The following is a 23,296-nucleotide window of genomic DNA, read 5'->3' on the forward strand; positions in this document are numbered from 1 at the left end:
TCAATGGAAAGCTCTTCCTTTACTGTTTGCACCATTTCTTTGCCAACAGGTCGTTTACTGGGAAGATGACACAAAGCCTGACAGTGTCGGAAAAGTGCGCATATCTGGAAACTACACACTAGTTAACATCACAGGGCTTAAAGCAAACACAGTTTACTACCTCTCTGTGGCTGCTTTCAACACAGCTGGCCCTGGGCCTCAGTTGGCGCCTATCAACACCACCACAAAGAAACCACGTGAGTCTGTCCCACAGGGGAACTTGTTCTTTTCAAATGGTTGTCCTGCAGGAACTTATCATCCCCTCTAAGTCAAATGTTTCTTGTTGATATGAGAAGCATGGCATTTTTTTAGTTTTGTTGATAAGGCTGTTGTAAATTGTACAAGACAGCTTTCAATTTATCTTAATAATAATAAAATCCACGGAAAAACAGATCAATATTTAACTCTGGGGGGGTTTTGTTTAGCTCCAGATCGGGCCCCACTCAACATACAATGGACCATGATTGGCTCCACACTCACGTTGCACTGGGATCCTGTAGTAGCTTCGGAGACCGAGTCAAAGGTCACTGGATATTTGGTATGTCCCACTTTGCTGCACCCACATTTTGTATATCTTTAGAATAAGAAATGACTGTTCTTGGATTATGAACCTTTTTTTGCTACACCATCTGCTGGTTCAGGTGCTGCTTAAGAGACATCACTACAATGACATCAACACCATCCTGACCGACAAAACTACTGTGGAGCTCAACCTTTCTGCAAATGACAACTATCTCATTCAGATCAAGGTTATGAGTGATGGCGGTGAAGGTTCGGGCAGTGACGCTATCCATATTCATAAATTAAGTAAGTTCACTGTTGTTTTTAAATCTTTGTATCATTTCTTTATGGTAATTTATAACACTGGCCTGATTCCTAAGAATGGATTGCAGAAACTAGTGGGTAAAATAAATTGTGCATCATTTGCTCTCACTATCTGCTCCATCTCAAGGTCTAATTCACAAAGCATGTAGCGTTAATGATTTTTTTTTAGCACAAACATGCCCTATGATGTCCTGCTCTGTACAGTTTTTTATCTAGTCCTCTGCGTGGAGCTGCAGTCTCATGCTGAAGCAGCACCATTTTGTTGGCATACAGATAATGAGTTAGGAAGGGAGGGGAAACTTTTCAAGATTATTGAGAAACCATACTACAAACATAAGATGTGACTTTTATCATAACAATAACAGTTTCATCTTTAATTGTGACAAGCAAGAGGACAAAACAACACTTGCATTGTCAACAAGCTTAACAGATCCATAGTGTCTCCAAGTGTTAAGCTGCTGACAGCCCAGGAGTGATATTACCCCTGGTTATGTTAGTAATAGTAATGTTAAAGTAATATTTACAGACTTTATTGACAAGTGGATTGTCTTCTTGATCACTGGAATGTTCATGACATGTCCTATAACTGTGTTACAGTATGTAACACAGTTACAAACTTGCGTCAAGAGATATTTTTCTGTTCCATTCTAACTGCGCTAGCCGGTGGGAATTAGACACTTTTTTGCAATGAGGCCAATTTGAAAGAGGCGAATTTCCCTCCAACTTTCTGTGCAACAGCACCTGTGCAAAGATAAATGTGCACTACAGCACAGTTAGGGTGCAATTAAGCCTTTACGTGTGTAACGTGATATAGGCGATGTTGTTTGACTCATTTTAAGCAAGCACAAAAGACTAATTTGACTTTAGAGCACCCATTTCACTCCTTATAAAAGCAACTGCTTTCATTTAAAACATGTGCAAATGGTAATCAATCTCTGCCATTGGGTTATTCTTCACTGTTGACTTGCTGAATAAAGCTGTAGAATAGTAAGCAGCAGTTTAATGTCTTTGCAGAAATTGTGAGGCAGCTCAATTGGCCGCTCTGCCCCTTGATGTGGTGTGAACTTTGTCTAATAAATCTGACTTTCAAGCAAGTCATAATGTAGACATTAAAAACATAAAGGATTTGTGATGACTTGTCAGGAACGCATAGTGTTTTTTCAGGTTTTACCCTCTTTGATTCTTTGGAGTTTCTTAGATGTTTTTTTTTTCTTGCAGGTATGGGAGCAAGGGGCTCAGGAGCAATTCACATCAGCCCATGGTGCCTCTCTTCAGTCCTCATCAGTGCACTGCACTTCTCCATCTGGTGATGAAGTCTCATCAGAGCCTACAGAGAGCCCTCCTTCCCCACTATCCCCTCAGTCAACCTGTTCTTTGTTAACTGTCAACTGGACTGGCACGATGCCCAGGCCACAGATTCAGGGCTAGGAAATTCTGAAAAGGACTGAACTCTGCAGAACTCTTGTAACAGGACAATTTTCTTTTCTTTTCAATCATCATATAGAGATGTGATGATATGTATGCATGATACTTTTTTAAAACCATGTTTTCATTAGTGCCACTGGCTCAATATTTTTACTTTAGCAGTTATGATGGCCACATGAATAATCTGTTTTGGTATCAAATGAGATACTCTGCCTTAAAACCCATTTTAACATACAGTATGTCCATACCAAAGTAGGTGACAAAGGCTGCTTGCATTAAAAAAAATTCAAGAAAGGGAACTCAGAAGACTGAATCTTTCAAAAGTCAACTTCCCAGCTGGTGATAGTCAATGGTTGCATCAATATGTAACTGTCTTTCAACTGAACCAGTTCCATTTACAAAACATAAAGTAAAATGTACACTTATCCACACATCTCTTTTGCAAAAAGAGAACCCCATTTGTGGCTTATAAGTAAAAAAAAAATACATAACATATTAATCAAGTTGAAACTCACAAATTCCAAAACTGATATTAGATCGACTTGGGAGCCACAGGCTACATCACTTTTGGCTTCTCATCAGTACTCTGATTGATCTTGGCCTTTTGCTTTCTATCTCATGCTACCATAAATAATGCATATTACACACCACATTCTTGGTCTGAAAAAGAGAGCAGGCAGTTTAGAGAATTGAGACACTTGGTTTTTATCAAGTCAATCAGATCCCCTATTTATTGTTGGTCTTTAGATAAATATCTTATATTACTAAACAAATAAGTCACCACCCCTGATGATCAGCAGGCCTATAGAATGACCTAAAGAATAACAGTGCCTTCACTAGAGCTCAACTTTCCCTTTCTTTCCTTTCCACATAGCTTAGAAGGAAGTAAGAAATTGTTTTCTTTTTATTATATCATACAGGGGTGATAGGACATTTCAAATGTAGAAGAAGATCAAAGACAGAACGTGTCAGAAAGGGTTGGAAGCTTTAGGAAAATCTCTGCGTGTGTATATAAATATATATACATTTTTTTCCATCTGTGGCACATTTTTGAGCTATAAGGCATCACAATGATTGATGCCAAAACCACAGTAGAGGAGCCCTGAAATGAAATTGAGTGAAAGGCATGACTGTCACTTTACTACCACCCCATTACCATCAATTTGAAACATACCACAGTGAACTGTTTCAAAAAAACACTGCTACTCTGCAAAGGGAGCCACTTTTTGCTCTTTTATCATGCGACTGAGTCTTTCAAAGCCACCTGAGTAAGAGTTGAGGTGTGATCACTGCAGTCCTGTAGATTTGGAAGTATACAGTTAGCTGAAATGCTACACATAACTGTGCCTTTGATGACCATGCGGCTGGGTAGGCCATATACTTTGAAAGCTGTCATTGTGTGTATGTTGCACTGCCGACTCCGCTCCCCTGCGACCCCAAAGTCAAATGAAAGCACAACGACTTGATGCAAGGTGACTACATGTCCTCACTTAGCCATCTGAACAGGTGTGCAGATCCCAGAGGCCTCATAAAAAGCCCAAACAGCCTACATAAGAACATAATAAGGCTGTCCTATGTGCTGCTCTTTTACTGGTTTCATAACGCTCCGTGTTTATTGGTAAGACTGCTGTAAACAAGTCAATGGGACATTGATTTTCTTGTCCCATAATTACAGCTTTCACAATATAGCTGCTTGATAGACTAATGACGATGTTCTTATTGGACTTATTGGTTTTGTTTGATTATAGTTAATGATGCCTCAGATGTCCTGCTATGACCTTTAAAGGCAATATTATTCTGATGTTTGCCTAAACAAGAAATCCCACAACAGCAGCTCAATATTTCCACATATGTTTATTTCTATGTTATTTAAAGTGTAATGGTGGGCCCTACATAGTGATTTTGGATTACAGCACTGACCTAAAGTTGACTCTTTGAGTTGCATATCAAATTTTACTGTAGCATAAAAGCTCAGTCACACCAGCAATTACAGCAGAGTCAATTAATTTCTAAATTAGTTCTTTCAACTGCTGTAGTCCATTGATTCACTTCATTGGAAAAGAAAGTCCATGAAAAATTTTGCATTGAGAACTGGTTTTTGTTATTTGTGTTGCTGTCGTGCCATTGTTTACCTATGAAGGATCTAAAGGATCCAACATTGCGGGACTTCACCTGCAAAAGAGATTACATGATAGGCAAAAAGGGTGACCAGCATTTATTGATTCCTAAACAACCACTACAAAAAAAAGTCCTACAATCCTGAGAACAAAATAACTTAAGTTATGATATTACCACAAGCCTCAAGCAACTTTTTTTTTTCACAAAGACATGCAGATGAAAAGCCTTTTGCCACTTTTGGGTGTGACCAAGCTTCAGAGCAGTGTGTGCAAATACTTGAACAAAGTGATTTGAGTTTATTTTTTAATATCCAAATAAGGTAACCTTATAGCCAGATGTCAGACTCATAGGCTATTAAGTAAAAGTGCTTCAATGTGTAGTAGATTCTCAGAGCTTTCTATTACATCATAGTTATTTAGCTTAATGTTTCTTTCCTCTGGTGATGATAACATTTGAAAGCCAACCTATTGTGTTTGGCCTTGTGTATCAATAAAAATTAGAGTACAATCTAAAGGAAATGATTTGAGCTACCAGCTGAAATGGTTTAGATATGTTGATACAGGAACAAAACATATCTTTTAATAATCACAAGGTGTTTTTTTTATTATTGTTTTCTGTATTCTGTTGTTATTAGGAAGGAGTGTACCTGAAACAGTGTAAATAGCTTGCATATATTTTTAAACCATAGCCATCAAAGGCAACCTTATTGCTCTTATATAGTGTGTTCTTCTACCTTAATACTGGTGTATTAATCAATGATCTCTGTGAGATACTGACATGTAGAATGATATTTTCATATTGAAAAGTAACTGTTTTGTGTTCTATACTAATGTGCATGTTAATCATTGTTTAAGAATTTGTGTTGGATTTTTCTAAGATATACCTTAATAAAAATGGTTATTCCAGCCAGTCACTCATTTGTCTGCTATTTTAAAGATTGGAAAAAAATCTACAAAATTCATCCATTAAAACTTAGCTTATTTTAAACTCTTGACATTACTAAAGATTCTCAGTAAAGTGTGTCAATCTTGAGTGTTCGAAATTATTTCAATTTTTTGGAGCAAAAAAGCTGAATGCGGACTTCCAAGTTCAGAGCAAGCCTGCAGGACTTGAAGCCAAAGACAGTCATTAGAGCAGGTGTGGTCGGGTCCAGTGGTCCAGTTCAGAAGAGATGTTATTTAAAATTGAGTAAGCTCAATATGGACTAATACATATAGACATTTGGGTGGCTGTGGCTCAGTGGGTAGAGTTATCGTCTCTCAACCGGAAGGTCGAGGGTTTGATCCCCAGCTCTTGTGAGCAACATGTCCGATGTGTCCTTGGGCAAGACACTTACCCCTGAATTGCTCCCCCTGCTCTGTCATGAGCTGTGTATGCAGTTCGCAGCTCCTGTGGTCGAACGGTGAGCTAATTGCCCCACGGGGATAAATAGAGTTTCGAAATAAAATAATAATAAATGTAACTATAAGGTCTGATGATTAATGAGTGTTATAACTCCAGTTATGGCTCTAAGAGCAGAGTGACAAACTGAGCCTCTGCATTTAGACTGAATGCAGAGGCAGAGAAAGACGGTATTGCCACAATCAAGGACTTACAAAGATTCCTTCAATGATCGCATGATGATGTATAGCATCAATTCATAAGAGAAGTTATCTCGAGACACTTTACAAAAGCAGGTAAAGGACCTTACAGTTTGTCTGTTAACATTAACAAAAGAGCAGGTAACAAGACCATGTTCATCGTTATGTTTACAAAAAGCAGGTAAAGGACCTTACTTATGGCTATATTACAAGAGCCCAGCTTAGTCCGTCATAGCGTGGCAAGAAAAAACTTCCTTTTAACAGGCAGAAATCTTCAGCAGACCCGGGCTCATGACGGAACAGCCATCTGCTTAACTGTGCTGGGCTTGAAATGGGATGGGGGAGATGGGACAAGATGCAGAAAGAAGGGTTGGATAGGATAGGATGGGGGGGGGGGCGGGTGGTTGCTTGGGCAGGCCATCATCAACAGTCCTGAGGAACCTAAGAGAGCTCAGGAGCTCCCAGAAAAAGGAGAGGTTAGTAACGTCAATATAAAGATAGTGACAAGGAGTAATAAGATATGAAAGCAGAGAAAGAGAGAGATAAGAGATCCTGGTGCCAGTTTCCCCGGAAGTCTAGGCCTATAGCAACATAACTATGAACTGGTCTATACCTAAGCCAGCCCTAACTATAAGATTTATGAAAAAGAAAAGTTTTAAGTCTGTTCTTAAAAGTACCTAGTGTGTCTGCCTCCCGGACCCTGGTAGACGATTCCAAAGGAGCGTTGCCTGATAACTGAAGGCTCTACCTCCCATAGTACTTTTAGAGACTGTATGTACCACGAGCAGACCTGCATTCTGGGAGCGAACATGATACAATGATACATTTCCTTTAATCAGGAGGGAAGTTAGCTCAATCCTCTACAGAAACTCACGTTTCTGCCTAAGTTCGCCTGTGAGATTTTCACATGATGCTCAAAAGTAAATTATTCATCCAGCGAAACGCCAAGATATTTATATACTCTGACCCTTTTAATACTGCTGCCATTAAGTGTGGATAATTTGACTGCTAAAATCAATATCTCTGGCTTTGGTGAAGATCATTAACTTGGTTTTGTTGGATTTAAGGACTACTCTTAAACTGATAAGTGTTCTGCTTTACAGATTCAGCAGAACAATGCAGTACAATATCGTCTGCCTAATGATAAATGTTACAGTCCGTGATAGACCAAACAACATTGTGAATATAGATTGTAAATAATATAGGACCCAGAACTGACCCTGTGGAATGCCTTTTTTTGAATGACAGAAACTCAGATTGAATAGTTCCAACCTTTACACACTGTAATCTATCAGACAGTTCAGACGTTTACAAGTGTTGCCGTCAAACCCAATGTTACAGTATCTGAATGAGAAGACCATGATCGACTGTGTCAAACTCTTTTTGACAAGTCAACAAAAACAGCAACACAATGCATTTTCTTGTCAGGGACATATATTATTTACAACTGAAGTGAAAGCAGAGACAGTGCAGTGACAGAATTTTTGAGAAGATTTTGACAGAGAGGGCAATTTGGTGAGCAGCTCTTTTGGGCAGCTTTTTAAGTTATTCAAATATGTTGTCAATAAGTATGAAATAGATTTGTGCATAATTGACAACTGACTACTCATTGGAGTTCAGGCAGAGCTGTAGTCTTACACACTTCTCTGTGCTTCCTTTAGATCTGTTTACCTTCCACTATAGCTGTCCTTGTGACTGTAAATCTAACTGTAACTCTTCTTATAGCTGTAACCCTATTTATACTGTAGATACTGTGTTTGTTTTCCGGCCCAGACCTGTTCTTATAAACAATCCAAACTTCAATAAAAAAAAGGTGTAAATCATAGTTTATCGCCCTCTGGGCCCATATTCTGAATTTCTATCTGAATTTGCAGAATTTCTATCAAACATAGTCGTTCGCAGACAGTGATAGATTAATTGTTGTGGTGACTTCAATATCCATATGGATATTGTTAATGATAGCCTTAGCACAACTTTTATGTCACTAATATCAATCAATCAATCAATCAATCTTTATTTATATAGCGTCAATTCATAACAGGCGTTATCTCAAGACACTTTACAAAAGCAGGTAAAGGACCTTACTGTTTGTCTGTTAACATTAACAAAAGAGCAGGTAACAAGACCATGCTCATTGTTATGTTTACATAAAGCAGGTAAAGGACCTTACTTATGGCTATATTACAAGAGCCCAGCTTAATCCGTCATAGCGTGGCAAGAAAAAACTTCCTTTTAACAGGCAGAAATCTTCAGCAGACCCGGGCTCATGACGGAACAGCCATCTGCTAAACTGTGTTGGGCTTGAAAATGGGATGGGAGAGATGGGACAAGATGCAGAAAGAAGAATAGGATGGGATAGGTTGGGGGGGGGGGGGGGGGGGGGGGGGGGGGGGGGGGGGGTCTGGGCAGGCCATCCTCGGGGGGAGGGGGGGGGGTTGTTTGGGCAGGCCATCCTCACCAACAGTCCCAAGGAACCTAAGAGAGCTCAAGGAACCTAAGAGAGCTCAAAAGGAGAGGTTAGAATACAAAGCTACAAGCTACTGCTTGTCACTATAGACATATCTTATTACTATAAGATAAGAAAGCTGGGAGAGAAAGAGGGAAAGAAAGATAAGAGATCCTGGTGCCAGTTCCCCCGGTAGTCTAGGCCTATAGCAGCATAACTATGAGCTGGTCCTAAGCCAGCCCTAACTATAAGATTTATCAAAAAGAAAAGTTTTAAGTCTGTTCTTAAAAGTACCTAGTGTGTCTGCCTCCCGGACCCCGACTGGTAGACGATTCCAAAGGAGTGGTGCCTGATAACTAAAGGCTCTACCTCCCATAGTACTTTTAGAGACTATAGGCACCACAAGCAGGCCTGCATTCTGGGAACGTAATGTTCTTGTCGGATAGTACGGTACAATTAACTCTTTAAGATACGATGGTGCCTGACCGTTTAGAGCTTTGTAGGTGAGCAGAAGGATTTTAAATTCTATTCTAGATTTTTATAGGGAGCCAATGGAGAGAAGCCAATACAGGAGTAATGTGGTCCCTTTTCCTAGTTCTAGTCAGAACACGAGCTGCAGCGTTTTGGACGAGTTGGAGGGTCTTTAGAGATTTACCATAGCACCCTGCTAAAATAGAATTACAGTAATCCAACCTGGAGGTAACAAATTCATGAACTAATTTTTCAGCATCATTTTGTGACAGGATCTGCCTGATCTTAGAGATATTACGAAGGTGAAAATAAGCTGTCCTTGAAATTTGTTTAATGTATGAATCAAAGGACATATCCTGATCAAACAGAACTCCTAGGTTCCTAACAGTGTTACTAGAGGCTACACTAATACTACTAAGGGCCGTCATATCGGCAGAGAAAGTCTCTCTAAGGTTCTTAGGTCCAATCACTATAACTTCAGTCTTGTCTGAGTTGAGCAGTAAGAAGTTTCTGGTCATCCAGGTCCTGATGTCCTGATGTCCTAATAGACTTTATTGGCTTCACCCAGGGTGTAAACAAACCTACTCATCGATTTAACCACACCCTGGACCTTGTTCTAGCTTATGGCATTGAAATTAATAACTTGACAGTTTTTCTAGAAAATTCTCTGATATCAGATCATTTCTTAGCAACGCAGCATTAAATCTGCTTAATAAAGAAGTGCTCTCTAGAAGTTTGTCTGACAGTGCTGTAGCTAAATAAAAAGGAAAGGGGGAAGGAAGGAAGCTATTTCAGCTGCTTTTGATTCAGTGCCATGCCCTAACCCAGTTGAAAATTCTTATAATCGCTTTAGTCTCTCTCAGCTAGATCAGTTTGTAGATAGTGTGGTGGATTCACTGAAAATTACTCTAGATTCAATCGACCCCCTAAAACAGAAGGTTCACAAGAACCACTGTGAGGAATCTCGGAGTTCTATTTGTTCAAGATAGGTCCTTTAACACTCACATTAAACACATTTCAAGGACACGTTTTTTTCACCTTTGTAATATCTCTAGGATAAGGCAGATCCTGTCTTATCAAAAAAATGATGCGGAAAAACTAGTTCATGCATTTGTTACCTCCAGGTTGGATTACTGTAATTCTCTTTTAGCAGGGTGCTATGGGGAATTTCTAAAGTTCTTGAAACATCTGAGAGATCTAGTGAGTGTGAGGGCCATTACAGGTAATTTCAAGATGGTGAATACTGGTCATTCCTACTAATCCATTTCACAGCTGCCTTCCTGGACCATCGAAAGTGTTACCAACTTGCTTTAAGGGGCCCACCAGTGACTGCAGTTGTTCATCCTGACCATCTGAGTAACTTCATCTCCCTTGCATACATCCCCATTGCATACACACAGTTGAAGAAAAGCTGCTCATCACTCCAAAGACATTTATATTACATTAGGTATAGTTAGCTATTCACAGAACACACACTTCTCTGAAACAGTGTTGGCTGTGTTTCACCTATCGGTGCCTCTTCAAAAATGCTTCTTAGAGTAATTGTGTCACTCGACAAAATACAGTATTGCGTGTTACCCTGTTGAATGTTCCTGCGTCAGTTAAAGAGTACTGTGCTACACTCTGGGCCTTCAAGAGATTTTCATTTTACAGTTTGAGAATCCAGACTTCAGGAATGAGCTCTGCAATTTAATAGACGTTAATGAATTGCCAAAACAACAAACCAACATGAAAAATTTATTCATGGTTACTTGAACCGATTTCTAAATTGTTCTTAGAATCAAAAAGTGTTAGTTCCCAGAGTAGTTACCTTTCAGTCGAATGGCGTTGCTCGAGCCCTAAAAATAACAACTACCCAAAATGTTATTAAAAAAATTTGACAATTCAAAATGTAATAACTGGTCGAAAGCATAACAAAATGCTGAGCCCAAAATGTAGTAATTTAGAACCCAAAATGTAACAATTTTGTGTTACATGTTTTGTGTCAATTATTACATTATGGGGCAGCCAAAATATTTTTCTACTAATAACACACAAGACAACTTCTTACGTTTTGGGCAAAAAGTTACCACGGTCATGGTTTAGTCTTGTTTATTAAATGTGGATATTTTCAGAATCGTTGTCTTTCTCCTCTTAAAAGTTATTTATAAGGTATTATGAAAGGGTATTTGTGCTATGGCCCTCTTGAGATCATTTGGCCCACACACCAAAGTGAGTTAGGAGGAAGACAAACTTTTGACAATTCAATAAACTTGGACTAATCTAATAATTGTACTTTTCTTTTTCTTAACTAATATCTTGAAGTTAAACATCTGTAAGACAATTTTAAGTACTCGGACAGTAGTCTTTGCCAAATGTTACTTAGTGCTTCGGATGGATTATGTCATGTTTAGGGTGTCCACGTGCTGTTTTGTTGTTGTTTTCCTGTCTGTCATTCCCTCGTGTCTCCCCTTCCCTCACTAATCATTCAATTAGGTTCAGCTGCGGTCACAGGTGTCTCCCAATCATCATCATCAGGCTATTTAAGCTGGCTCCTTGCAGGAAGCCAGCGCCAGATTATTGTTTCATCTCCATGGGTTTGTTCCTCAGTGTTTGCGCTTGCTCTTCGTATATTCCTGGATACTTGTGTTTACTCGTGTTTGTTAACCCCGTGTTTGTTAACCCCTTGTATTTTCTCCTTCTCCGTACCATTTTTACAATTTAGTGGGGCCTGTCGGGTCAGGAGAATGTGAATTAATGTTCAATGTTCTTCGACAGTGCTGAGCCGGTGGCTTCATCTGTTCTGACAGGCTCTTGACTATGTGTGATGATGAGCGACAGCTCTGGGTTGCTGCTCGACACTGGCTCTTCAGCTGACAATGTGAATTATGGAGACCCAAAGGAGCAAGAGCATGCATCAGCAGACCCCCATCTTATTAATCTTTCAACTATGGTTTCAGTGCAGAGACCCTAGACATACCTCAGCACATGACCCGCATGCTGCAACCACTGGCTTGAACATGATGAGGGCAGTAGACCCATATACTGTAAGGTGCTGATCTCTGCATCGGCTTCTTGCATTTCTCTGACATCAATTAACAGTTCTTCAATACATTTTCTAGTATTTGGGAATAAAATAATTTAATAATTGGGCTTAAAAAATAAGGTATTTTCCAATAGATCTGTTTACTTTCACAGAACATAAGTCTGTAAGCTTGTAACATGGCCACAATTGTTAGGGAGGGTAAATCCCTTTTCAGTGTCTAAGTATGCAGGTACATGTTATGTGTCACCCTGTAGTCATTTTTTTTTTTTACTACTTTTAGAATGGTCATGTGACCTGCTCAGCCAGGGAGACGCAGGTGTGTAGGGAGTGTGGCCTTGAAGGAACAAAGGGAACAAATGGGAAAATGTTTGTGGGGATTTTGTTTGGTTTGGACTGGGAAAGGGGTAGAGATGAGCGGGGGAGGAACTTTTTTTTTTCTAAAAGAGAATCAGGAGCTTGTCCTTTTTTGTGTGGTTTCCTCCTCCACATGAGTGGCCTACATGTGTTTTGGAGGAAATTGACACAGAGGAATCCAGTATCGCCCCTGGTGAGGAGATTTGCTGCAGGACCGGTGAGTGCCAAACAAATTGATTCTTTTTTCACATTTTTTGAGGATATTTGTTTGCGTTTCTGAGTTGTTTCCCATGGAACTAAATCATTTTCTCGATTGACATTTTCTTTTTTTCATTTCAGGGGGATAATATTATCTTTTGAATAACAGTTTAATGTGTTTGATTTTGTGGTTTAAGAGAGCGATAAAATGTACATTTAATTTTCTCAGTTTATCTTTTTGAATTAGTTACAGCAAACAGACTCTTTATTTTCTTTTACCAAACTGTTTCTTGTTTAAGATCTAATTTTTAATGGAGGTAGGTTTAAATTAAATACTATAACTTTTGCTTAAAACATAAAGCAGATTTTTATAGATATGCATAGATATACAGTCTACTGTAACTGGGTTACGGACAGACACATTTCTTTGATATTATATATTATTTGGGGTTGGTTATAGGAGACATTGGGCTCCTGTAATGTGTGTACAGCTGTTAATAGTTGCGCTCACATTTCAGAAACCTTGATGAGCAAGAAGTATGTGGACATTGGGGGTAATGCTCTTCTTTACTGCAGCAGCTTCTCCTCCTTTTCAACAGTGTAGGAGGACTTCATGTCCTTTCGCCTCCCCTTCATGTTTATCATAGATTGCAGCTTCCTGTTTGGTGATGGCAAGACTGCTCCCATACGCTGTTACGCCTGCCACATCATTAAACAACACAATTTGCATCGGACAAGATTAAACACTTAATATTATTTAACAGACATTTGATTTCATCATAACACCAAGATAAGGAAAGGACTGCCTTAAATTAGCCTGGATTGAGTTTTTAACCAGCTGACACAAAACTAATGGGACACAGGAGCGTCCGAACATTTGGAAAACTCTCATGATGTTTTTCCCACTTTGAAAATGCGTCTGTGACTTTAGAATCACATGACAAGTTGGTTGGTGTAAGGCCAGCATTATAAAGATTACATACACACAATCAAGGCATAAAAACTGGTGTATGCCATTTCCCTTACAAAGTTTGTGACCTTTAAAGACCAGGTTGATGTTAAAACATGCTCACTATTAAGCAAACTATGATCCATGATCGTATATGTGCAGAACGATGGAATTGGGGACATGGATGGTGAGGTGGTGAAATTAACCCAAACTTCCGTGTGCATTGTGTGTCAGCTCCACTCCAGTATGGCTTGGTGCTCCAGGAACACTGGAGAGGTGTAGTAGAGGAACAACCCCCCTAAAAAAGCTTTTGCGCTACCTGAGGTAGAACAAAGTACAACCATATTTCTTCATAACTTGAACATGTCTAGTTTATGAAACTGCACATATTTTGGGATTTTTTTATGCATACCAAAAAATGAAAAGAGGGAAAACTACAGTTTCTCCAAAATTGATAGCTCCAGCCTTATCAAATGTATCTCTGGAAATCAAAATCAGAGCATCACCAAATGTGGACAGGGTGTTCACAGGTCGTGATTAATTACACAATTGTTTGCTCTAGTCTAGTGGGTGCAAACTGGGTTTTATAAGATGTTATTGTCCAGAAAATGTAATCATGCCAATGCATATTTATATCAGGCATGGAACTCTACTTTGAGTCTGCTTCAAGAAAGAATGAGCAACATTTTACACATAAATACAGCAGAAATTAAGTATATCCATGTAAATGTCTCTGAGTCATGACTGTCCTCAATGAGAGAGAAGCACAAGCAGCGCACGCTGTATTGTTGAACTTATACATATTAGGGCATAAAGATCATGTATTACAGATAGTGGCACAAAGTTGTGCATCGCCTTGTGTTTTTCACAATTCTATTGTATTTAGCATAAGAAGTGTGAGAAATTCAGCTCATCCTAACTTATGAACATGCCCAGAGCAGAATTTATGTCTGTCATGAGTTGAAGTGACCACCAGTGTTGGGACTAACCACCAATTAACACATCCGTGAGCACCGTGGTCTGTCAAGCGCCACAATTTTGCTCCGTCAGATGCACACCCATTCACACTGAATTTGTTTCTGGAACGTCAGCACAGAGGAGCGAACACACAAGCAGTTGTACACACAAGAACTACAAGATCACATGGAAATAAAGAGAAGAACATGTAAACAACATGTTGCTTTGCCTTAGGGGGATTTTTTCTTTTGGTATTTCGGTTCTGTTTTAACGTAATGTTCGTAAAATGATGAAAAATATAATTGTGAGTCCGTATATTGTGTTTTATTTCATAATTGACCAGACGGCCTGTGCATTTCCTTGTCTGACTTCCTGTCTGGGTTGTCATATACTATCCAGCTTGATGCGCGCCTGCCGTGCACTCTATCAAAAATACACTTGCTCTATATTTAAAACAGTGTTTAGGGGTAGGAGGCACACTCCAGAGACGGACAGCAGCGCTAGCTGTGTGAACACAGTGATTGACTGGCTGCTAACTACAGTGAAACGCATGGACCGCACAGAATGTGTGAATTGGGGGTTACACAAAGAACTATAACACAACTACTGTTTGTGGGAACTAGTAACAAATTAGTTACTTTCCAGATTCCATAACACTGTTATAATTTATGACATTTATCCACCATAAAGCCCATGGCTACAAAGCGGTGCTCAAACTACTGCAGATCCGCCACCAGCAACAACAGGTGGGCAGCGATGGAATTGTGAGGTTAGCCAGCAAGTCGGCAGTCCTCATCCCTGCTGGTCACACCACCCTTGTGAATGGCTCCATCCACACCAGCATGCCGTTTCCTGGTCAATGGGCGCTCATGGAGCATCCAGCCTCACCACTTCCCGGTGGGCTGTGTGTCAAGAACTCCTTGGTTATGCTCCCAAGCCAGTCCCATCAGGAGATCCCAGTAATCCTCAGCAATGAGTCGGACCAGGATGTGACCATTCAACCTCTCTCCACCATCGCTGAGCTTGCAGTCTCACCCCAGATCTTATCACACACAGTGTCAACAAGCCGTTCACCATCAGGAAATTCTCCCTCTCTGAAGTTGGATTTTGGAGAGTCGCCTATCCCGCCAGAGTGGAAGAGGAGAATCACTGAGAAGCTCAACCAGATTCCTGATATTTTTGCACTCAGTGACATGGACTTTAGATGCACAGACAAGGTGAAGCATCACATAAAGCTACATGACGAGACTCCATTTAAACACAGAGCCAGACCCATCCACCCTCAAGACATCGAAGCAATCCAATAACACCTAAGGGACCTTCTGGAGGCTGGTGTCATTCGTGAGTCGGAGTCGTCATTCTCATCACCCATTGTTGTGGTCTGTAAGAAGAACGGTGACATACGCTTGTGCATTGACTACAGGAAGCTGAATCTACAGACGGTTAAGGACGCATATCCCCTGCCAAACCTGGAGGAGTCACTGTCCGCGTTGTCCGGTTCTAAATGGTTCAGCGTTCTTGACCTAAAGTCAGGGTATTACCAGATCGAGATGAACGAAGCAGACAAAGCTAAAACAGCTTTTGTGACGCCCATTGGATTTTGGGAATTCAACCGAATGCCCCAAGGAGTAACAAATGCTCCATCCACGTTCCAGCGGTTAATGGAGAAGAGTATGGGAGATCTTCATTTGAAGGAAGTTCTGGTTTTCCTTGATGATCTTATTATCTTCTCAGACACACTAGAGGAACACAAGCAGAGGTTGCTGCGGGTAATACATCGCTTGAAGGAATATGGTCTGAAGCTCTCACCCGAGAAATGTAAGTTTTCCCAGACATCTGTTAAGTACCTGGGACACATTGTTTCGGAGGAGGGAGTCGAGACTGATCCAGACAAGATCCTTGCTCTGAAGTCCTGGCCAATTCCAAGAACTTTGAAAGAGCTCAAGTCATTCCTAGGTTTCGCTGGATATTACCGGAGGTTCATCAAAGGGTACTCTGCCATTGCAAAACCCCTCAATGATTTGACACGTGGCTATACACCTACCTCCAAGGCCCAGAAAAAGTCCAGTCCAGTTAACACCCAGGACCCGAAACAGCCCTTCGGAGAGCGATGGTCCCCTGCCTGCCAGCTAGCGTTTGAAACGCTCATTGAGAAGTTGACCAGTTCCCCAGTCCTTGGTTTTGCTGATTCGAAGCTGCAATACATCCTTCATACCGATGCCAGCACCATCGGGTTCGGAGCAGCTTTGTACCAGGAACAAGGGGGTCAGCTAAGAGTAATCGCATACGCCAGTCGGGGTCTGTCAGCAAGCGAGTCGAGGTATCCTGCACACAAATTAGAATTCCTTGCGCTGAAGTGGAGTGTGTGTGAAAAGTTTCACGACTACCTGTACGGAGCCAACTTTGTGGTAGTGACTGACAACAACCCGCTCACTTACCTGTTAACAACAGCGAAGTTGGACGCCGCGAGTCACAGATGGCTTGCCGCCCTGTCCACCTACACTTTCAAGCTGCAATATCGAGCCGGGAAGCAGAATCTCGACGCTGACGCTTTATCTTGATGCCCTCACGGCCACCCTGCTGACCTGACGACGTTACAGAAAGATTGGGACCTGATAAACAAGTTCACCGAAGAGCGAGTCATTGAACCTGGTGAATCGGAAGAACTCGACCCAGACATTATTTCTGCCATCTGCCACCGTGGTCTTGTCACCAGTCAGCCCAACAGTTTGGCGGAGAGTCCCGTCGCCTTGGCCGTTCCTGACTGCTATGCCAGCGAGGACCTCCATGGTCTACCAGTTGTTCCTTCCCTGTCGCACCTGGACCTCAAGGAAAAGCAGCGTGCTGATGCAGTAGTAAGAGAGGTCATCCACCAGATGGAGACTGGGGAGAAAGTTCCCCAAACGGCAAGACAGGAATTGCCGGACCTTGTGCTGTTGCTGAGGGAGGTGAACCGCCTCGAGCTGCAAGAGGGTATCTTGTACCGAAGGAGGCGAGACGGAGAACAATTCTCATTCCAACTGGTGTTACCAGAGGAGCTCAGGTCAGTCGTGTTCACAAGCTTGCACGATGACATGGGTCACATGGGCATCGAGCGAACCTTAGACCTTGTGCGCTCCCGGTTTTTCTGGCCACGCATGGCATCTGACATTGAAACCAAAATCAAGACCTGCAACCGTTGTGTGAGACGCAAGGCACTCCCTGAACGATCAGCACCCCTTGTTAACATCAAGACCACTTGTCCCCTAGAGTTGCTTTGCATGGATTACCTGTCACTTGAACCAGATCAAAGTAATACAAAAGACATTCTTGTCCTCACGGACCATTTTACAAAGTTTGCAATAGCCATTCCCACAGCAAACCAGAAGGCAAAGACAGTAGCAAAATGTCTATGGGAGAACTTCATTGTGTGCTATGGGATACCAGAACGCCTCCACACGGATCAAGGGACTGATTTTGAGTCGAAGTTGATCAAAGAACTTTGCCAACTCGCTGGGATTGTAAAGACCGGAACCACCCCTTACCATCCTCGGGGAAACCCAGTTGAGAGATTCAACCGCACCCTGCTCAACATGCTGGGTACGCTGGAGCACAAACAGAAAGCTAGATGGAAGGACTACGTAAAACCGTTAGTACACGCTTACAACTGCACCCGGAACGATGTCACCGGCTTTACACCATACGAGCTAATGTTCGGCCGTTCACCGCGTCTTCCGGTAGATCTAGCTTTTGGCTTGCCTGTGCGGGAACATCAGTCCACTTCTCATTCCCAGTACGTTGAGAACCTGCGGTCCAGACTTGAAGAAAGTTTCCACCTTGCTTCAAAAAATGCTGTAAAGTCTGGTGAAAGAAATAAAGCCCGCTTTGATCAGCGAGTCACTCTGTCAAGTCTGGAGGAAGGTGATCGAGTTTTGGTGCGCAATGTCAGACTTCGTGGCAAACACAAGCTTGAAGACAAATGGGAGCGAGATGTATGTTGTTGTGAAGCGTGCTGGAGACCTGCCCGTGTACACAGTGCGGCCTGAGAGCAGGGCAGATGGACCAACTCGTACGCTACATCGGGATTTACTCCTCTCATGTTCCTTCCTGCCAGCATGTGGCAATCCAGATCCTGTGCCAGTTACACCCCCACGTCGTCCTCAAACCCGGAGCCAGAAACCAGCCAGTGTTGATCATACTGAAGACCTGGTTGAGGAGGTGGATGAATGGAATGTGCCTCAAGTCCAGATCCAGCCAGCCACATTCCAGTTCCACAGTTCACCTGTTGAACCTTCTACTGGATTCAGTTTCCAGCCTTTACCCAGGGCTGCTGTTTCACCTGTGTCCTCTGTGAATCCTGTTCCTGGACTTACCTGCCGATGGGGAGTCCTCTGCTGAGTCTGAAGCTTCTTTACCTGTGAGAGAAGAGCTTGAGCCTGGTGAATACTTACCTGAACCTGAAGGAACACCACCTACCTGTGTTCCTGGAAATCTTCCAGTTGAAGAACCAGTGCTCCCTGACCAAGCAGAGACGTCACCTAGCCAAAATGAGCAATTGCTCAGTCCACCCACAGTATCGGTCGAAGCTCCAAACTTACCTGACCCGGTCGTAGAATCGAGTCCTGTCGTCAGACGTTCTCTTCGGCAGCGTCAGCCTCCTAGTCGCCTTCAATATGCGGCATTAGGTAATCCGCTTATTTCGGTCGTACAGACATTGTTTCATGGCTGTGTCGATGCTTATAGCAGAGCGCTTAGTACCGCTGCGGCAACTAACCTTATGCAACCTTGTGTTTATGATGTTTAGCATGCATCAGGAGTTGCATGGTCTAAAGGGGGGAGGGTGTAACCCAGGTGGAAAACCTACATTTATTTATTTATCCCTTTTACAATGTAGTGCGTTATACGTCATCACGTCACGCCGTCAGGTGACGGACGCGCGCTCCTAATTACAAATAGAAACCCAGCTGCGGCTGGCAGCAGGAGGAGCAAGAGGGGCACACGCTGGAAAAGTTGCTGCAGGTACGCATCGTTTAATTCGCTTGATATTAACTCAATATCTCAAACTAAAACACCATAAATATCAAACTGTATCAAATCAAATCAAATCAAACTTTATTTATAAAGCGCTTTTCATACTTTTAAAAGTAGCACAAAGTGCTTTACATGTTAACATCACATTAAAATCACATTAAAATCATTCCCACCCTCCCCCCATCCCCCACGCATACAGACAGTATCACACTCACAGTCATACTCACAGTCACCCCACGCTCCAACACACACGCGCAGACCTAAACCCATACACACACATGCACACACACCAGCATCAATGATATGGACAGAAGGCTGAGTACGGATGAACCAGGTAAGTAAACGCCAAAGAGGAGCCATCTGCATCGAGAGCGGCAGATCGGCCGCGGCCATCAGGGGCACCATCACAGGGTGCCCAGGGGAGGCGGGGCCGGGACCCCTGACCTCCACCCAGACACCGCAGGACGGCGCCCAGGCAGCCACAGCCCTCCACCGCTCCCGACACAGAGGGCTCCCTCGGAGGAAACACTGGCAAGAGACGTAAAATACATAAAACTTTTAAAATGAGGCCAAACAATAAACTGAATAAAGCTAAAACCAATAGAATGATGGTAAGATATAAGTAAACATAAAATGCTAAAATCATAACAGATAAAATGAATAAATATTATTTAAAAGCTAGACTAAAAAGGTGGGTCTTGAGCCTGCTCTTAAAAATATGAGCGTTCTCTGCGGCCCTGAGGTCCTCCGGCAGGCTGTTCCAGAGGCGAGGGCCGTAAAAACTGAAGGACGCCTCGCCGTGGGTGTGTGTCCTGACTTTTGGGATTACTAAAAGACCTCTGCCGGAGGAGCGCAGGGACCGCGAAGGCTCATATGGTAAAAGCAATTCTGACAGATAAGAAGGCCCAAGACCATTAATAAACCATTAAAAGAACCTTAAAATCGATCCTGAAAGACACGGGGAGCCAATGCAGTGATTCTAAAACCGGAGTAATGTGAGCCCGCCCTCTGGTCTTCGTCAGGACACGAGCTGCTGAATTTTGTAGGAGTTGTAGGCATGAAATATTCTTTTTAGGAAGACCAGAGAGCAGGGCGTTACAATAGTCGATACGACTGGTGATAAAAGCATGCATTAGCGTCTCCGTGTTGGCCCGAGAGAGAATGGGGCTGGCTATGTTCTTTAAATGATAAAAACCTATTTTGGTGATGTTCTTGATGTGTGGAATAAAAGTCAGCTCAGAGTCTAAAATCACCCCCAGGTTTTTCACCTGTGTGGATGGATTAAAAGATAGTGCCTGTAATTTGGGTAAAAGTTTCTCTCTCTGAGCCTCAGGACCGAGGACTAAAACTTCAGTTTTGTCCTGGTTAAGCTGGAGAAAGTTATCTGCCATCCAGGATTTGATGTCTAAAATGCAGTTAAAAAGTGCATCCATTGGCCTTGTGTCATCAGGAGACATGGAGATGTACAACTGTGTATCATCTGCGTAGCTGTGAAAGCTGACTCCATGTCTCCTGATGACACCGCCTAGAGGTAGCATATACAAGTTAAAAAGCACTGGGCCTAAAATCGAACCCTGGGGCACACCACATGTGACTTTATGGACCTTAGAGGAGCAAGTATCTAGACTTACCATGAATGTCCTGTCTGTGAGATAGGAGGTAAACCATTTGTGAACAGCACCGGACAGGCCGATGTGCTGCAAACGGGTTAAAAGGACAGTGTGATCTACTGTGTCGAAGGCAGCGCTCAGATCCAGTAGGATCAACACTGTCGGCTTCTGTGAGTCATAATTTAATCTAAAATCATTTAAAATCTTTAAAAGGGCCGTCTCGGTGCTGTGGTTTACCCTAAAACCAGACTGAAATTTCTCCAGGACATTATGTGAGTTAATAAAATCATTCAACTGAATAAGAACAAGTTTTTCTAAAATTTTGCTTAAAAATGGTAAGTTAGATACTGGTCTAAAATTATTAAAATCATTAAAATCTAAATTGCTCTTCTTCAGCAGTGGCCTCGCCACTGCCCTTTTAAAGGCAGCAGGAAAGACCCCCGTCTGAAGAGAGCAATTCATCATGTTTAAAAGCTCTTCTCTCAAGGATCCATAAAATAATTTAAAAAATGAGGTTGGGGTTGGATCTAAAAGACATGTGGTGGGCCTCACTGAGGAGAAAACTTTATCAAGGGTCTCAGCATTAACCAGGACAAAACTGTTCAGTGTTTCCTCCGGTGAAGACAGACACCCAGATGTGCTTAAAACCATATTACTTTGGGAGGATAAAATGTTACATCTGATAGTGTCTATCTTCCCCATGAAGTGGTCTGCAAACTCCTCACAAAGGGAGTCAGTGGCGTTAAAATGAGGTTTGTTAAAATCTGGATTGAGTAGATTGTCTATTGTTGAGAAGAGAATTTTGGTGTTATTTTTATGGTTATTGATAAGGTTTGAGAAATAATTATTGCGTGAGTTTCTTATTGCTTTATTGTATATTTTTTGCTGTTCGGCATGCATTTGATGGTTTATTGTAATTTTGTTTTTTCTCCATCTTCTCTCTGCGACCCTACAATTACGTTTCAGTTTCTTAAGTTCTTCATTTCTCCAGGGAGGTATTGGTTTATTACTGATGATTTTTGTTTGAAGTGGGGCAACTGTGTTGATGGCCGACCGTAGTCTGCTGTTAAAATCATCAATAATAAGATCGCAGGGGGCAGGTAAAACAGTAGGTGGACATTTTTCTAAAACCTCTTTAAAATTTGCAGCCACTTCAGGGGTTAGATGACGTTTCGTTATAGTTCTCACAGAGGTCTCCCGCTGAATAAAACCAGTGATGTTAAAAAACACGCAGTAGTGGTCCGACACAGCCAGGTCAACAACAGAGGACACCCCGGTGGACAGGCCATATGTGATGACCAGGTCCAGGGTGTGCCCTCTGTTGTGAGTCGGCTGTGTGACGTGTTGGGTAAAATCCATGAAATTAAGAATATTTAAAAACTCATTAGACAGAGGGTCTAGTGGGTTGTCTACATGAAGGTTAAAATCACCGGTTAAAATAATCATGTTAAAAGAACTGTGTAAAATTGCTAAGAGCTGTAGGAGCCGACTACAGGCCGCCGAGCATGTGAAACAGAGCCGTGACTGATTGAACCGCGGAATTGGCCAGGTCGATGGCGAGCTAGAGCCAAATCTTTGCACGAGGCCCAAAGATTGTGCTGGAACCTAACCGACTGAACCTCCACTGCTCAGGCCGGGCTGGTAGGAGGCTCTTTTGTGCAGCCACCCTCTTCCTGCTTCTTGGTTTGTCCCCCTCGCAGCTCACCAACGGCCCACAACTCACTTCACTCACTCACTCACACATGGACTTTTCCCCCACTGGACACTCAGTCGTGGGGCCGTTGAGCTGTGGTAGCGCTTACCATACAGGCCAAACCTTGAACTCTTTTTTTGGGGTATTGTTATGGACCAGCCTCTGTGAGCCATAATTATCAATCAATGTTTACATAACACATTTACTTGTATATACTGTTGTTTGACGAATGGCCATCCGCATTCTTGTTTTTGTATTGCTTGATGTTGTTCACAATTATAATATATATATCACTAAAAAGCTAACCTGTGTTCAGTGTTTTCCTCTCCACTCCGAGAGACAAACCTAGCCTTCTGAACCTAGCCCAAATAATAGTCTGCTATCTGTTAGTACTTAAACCGTATTCTTATAATTTAATAGTTAGCATACATGTTACACTTACAAACCTTAACAAAGCCAAACCAATGATATTGTATACAAATTGGCAGACAGACTAAATGATAACAAAGATCAATGAATGAATTATTAAATAAACAATTTGTTGTAAAAACAGTACAAAACACAATCAATTTAAACTCTTAAACATAATATGTATT

The 23,296-nt window shown here is 41.9% G+C and overlaps 2 protein-coding genes across 2 annotated transcripts in view; both read left to right on the forward strand.

Moving 5' to 3' along the window:
• The window catches only part of cntn3b (contactin 3b), a 47,676-nt gene extending 42,356 nt beyond the window's left edge, over positions 1-5,320 (forward strand). The window contains exons 20-23 of the mRNA XM_079341491.1: positions 50-236; positions 465-577; positions 681-846; positions 2,083-5,320. Of these exons, the coding sequence (XP_079197617.1) occupies positions 50-236; positions 465-577; positions 681-846; positions 2,083-2,174 (558 nt within the window). The 3' untranslated portion in view covers positions 2,175-5,320. The remainder of the gene's footprint in view (positions 1-49; positions 237-464; positions 578-680; positions 847-2,082) is intronic.
• A 6,734-nt stretch (positions 5,321-12,054) lies between these two features.
• The window catches only part of pdzrn3b (PDZ domain containing RING finger 3b), a 131,020-nt gene continuing 119,778 nt past the window's right edge, over positions 12,055-23,296 (forward strand). The window contains exon 1 of the mRNA XM_079341486.1: positions 12,055-12,500. Within this exon, the coding sequence (XP_079197612.1) occupies positions 12,294-12,500 (207 nt within the window). The 5' untranslated portion in view covers positions 12,055-12,293. The remainder of the gene's footprint in view (positions 12,501-23,296) is intronic.

The sequence above is a fragment of the Symphodus melops genome (genome assembly GCF_947650265.1).
Source record: "Symphodus melops genome assembly, chromosome: 4".
In the NCBI taxonomy this organism is placed as follows: Eukaryota; Metazoa; Chordata; class Actinopteri; order Labriformes; family Labridae; genus Symphodus; species Symphodus melops.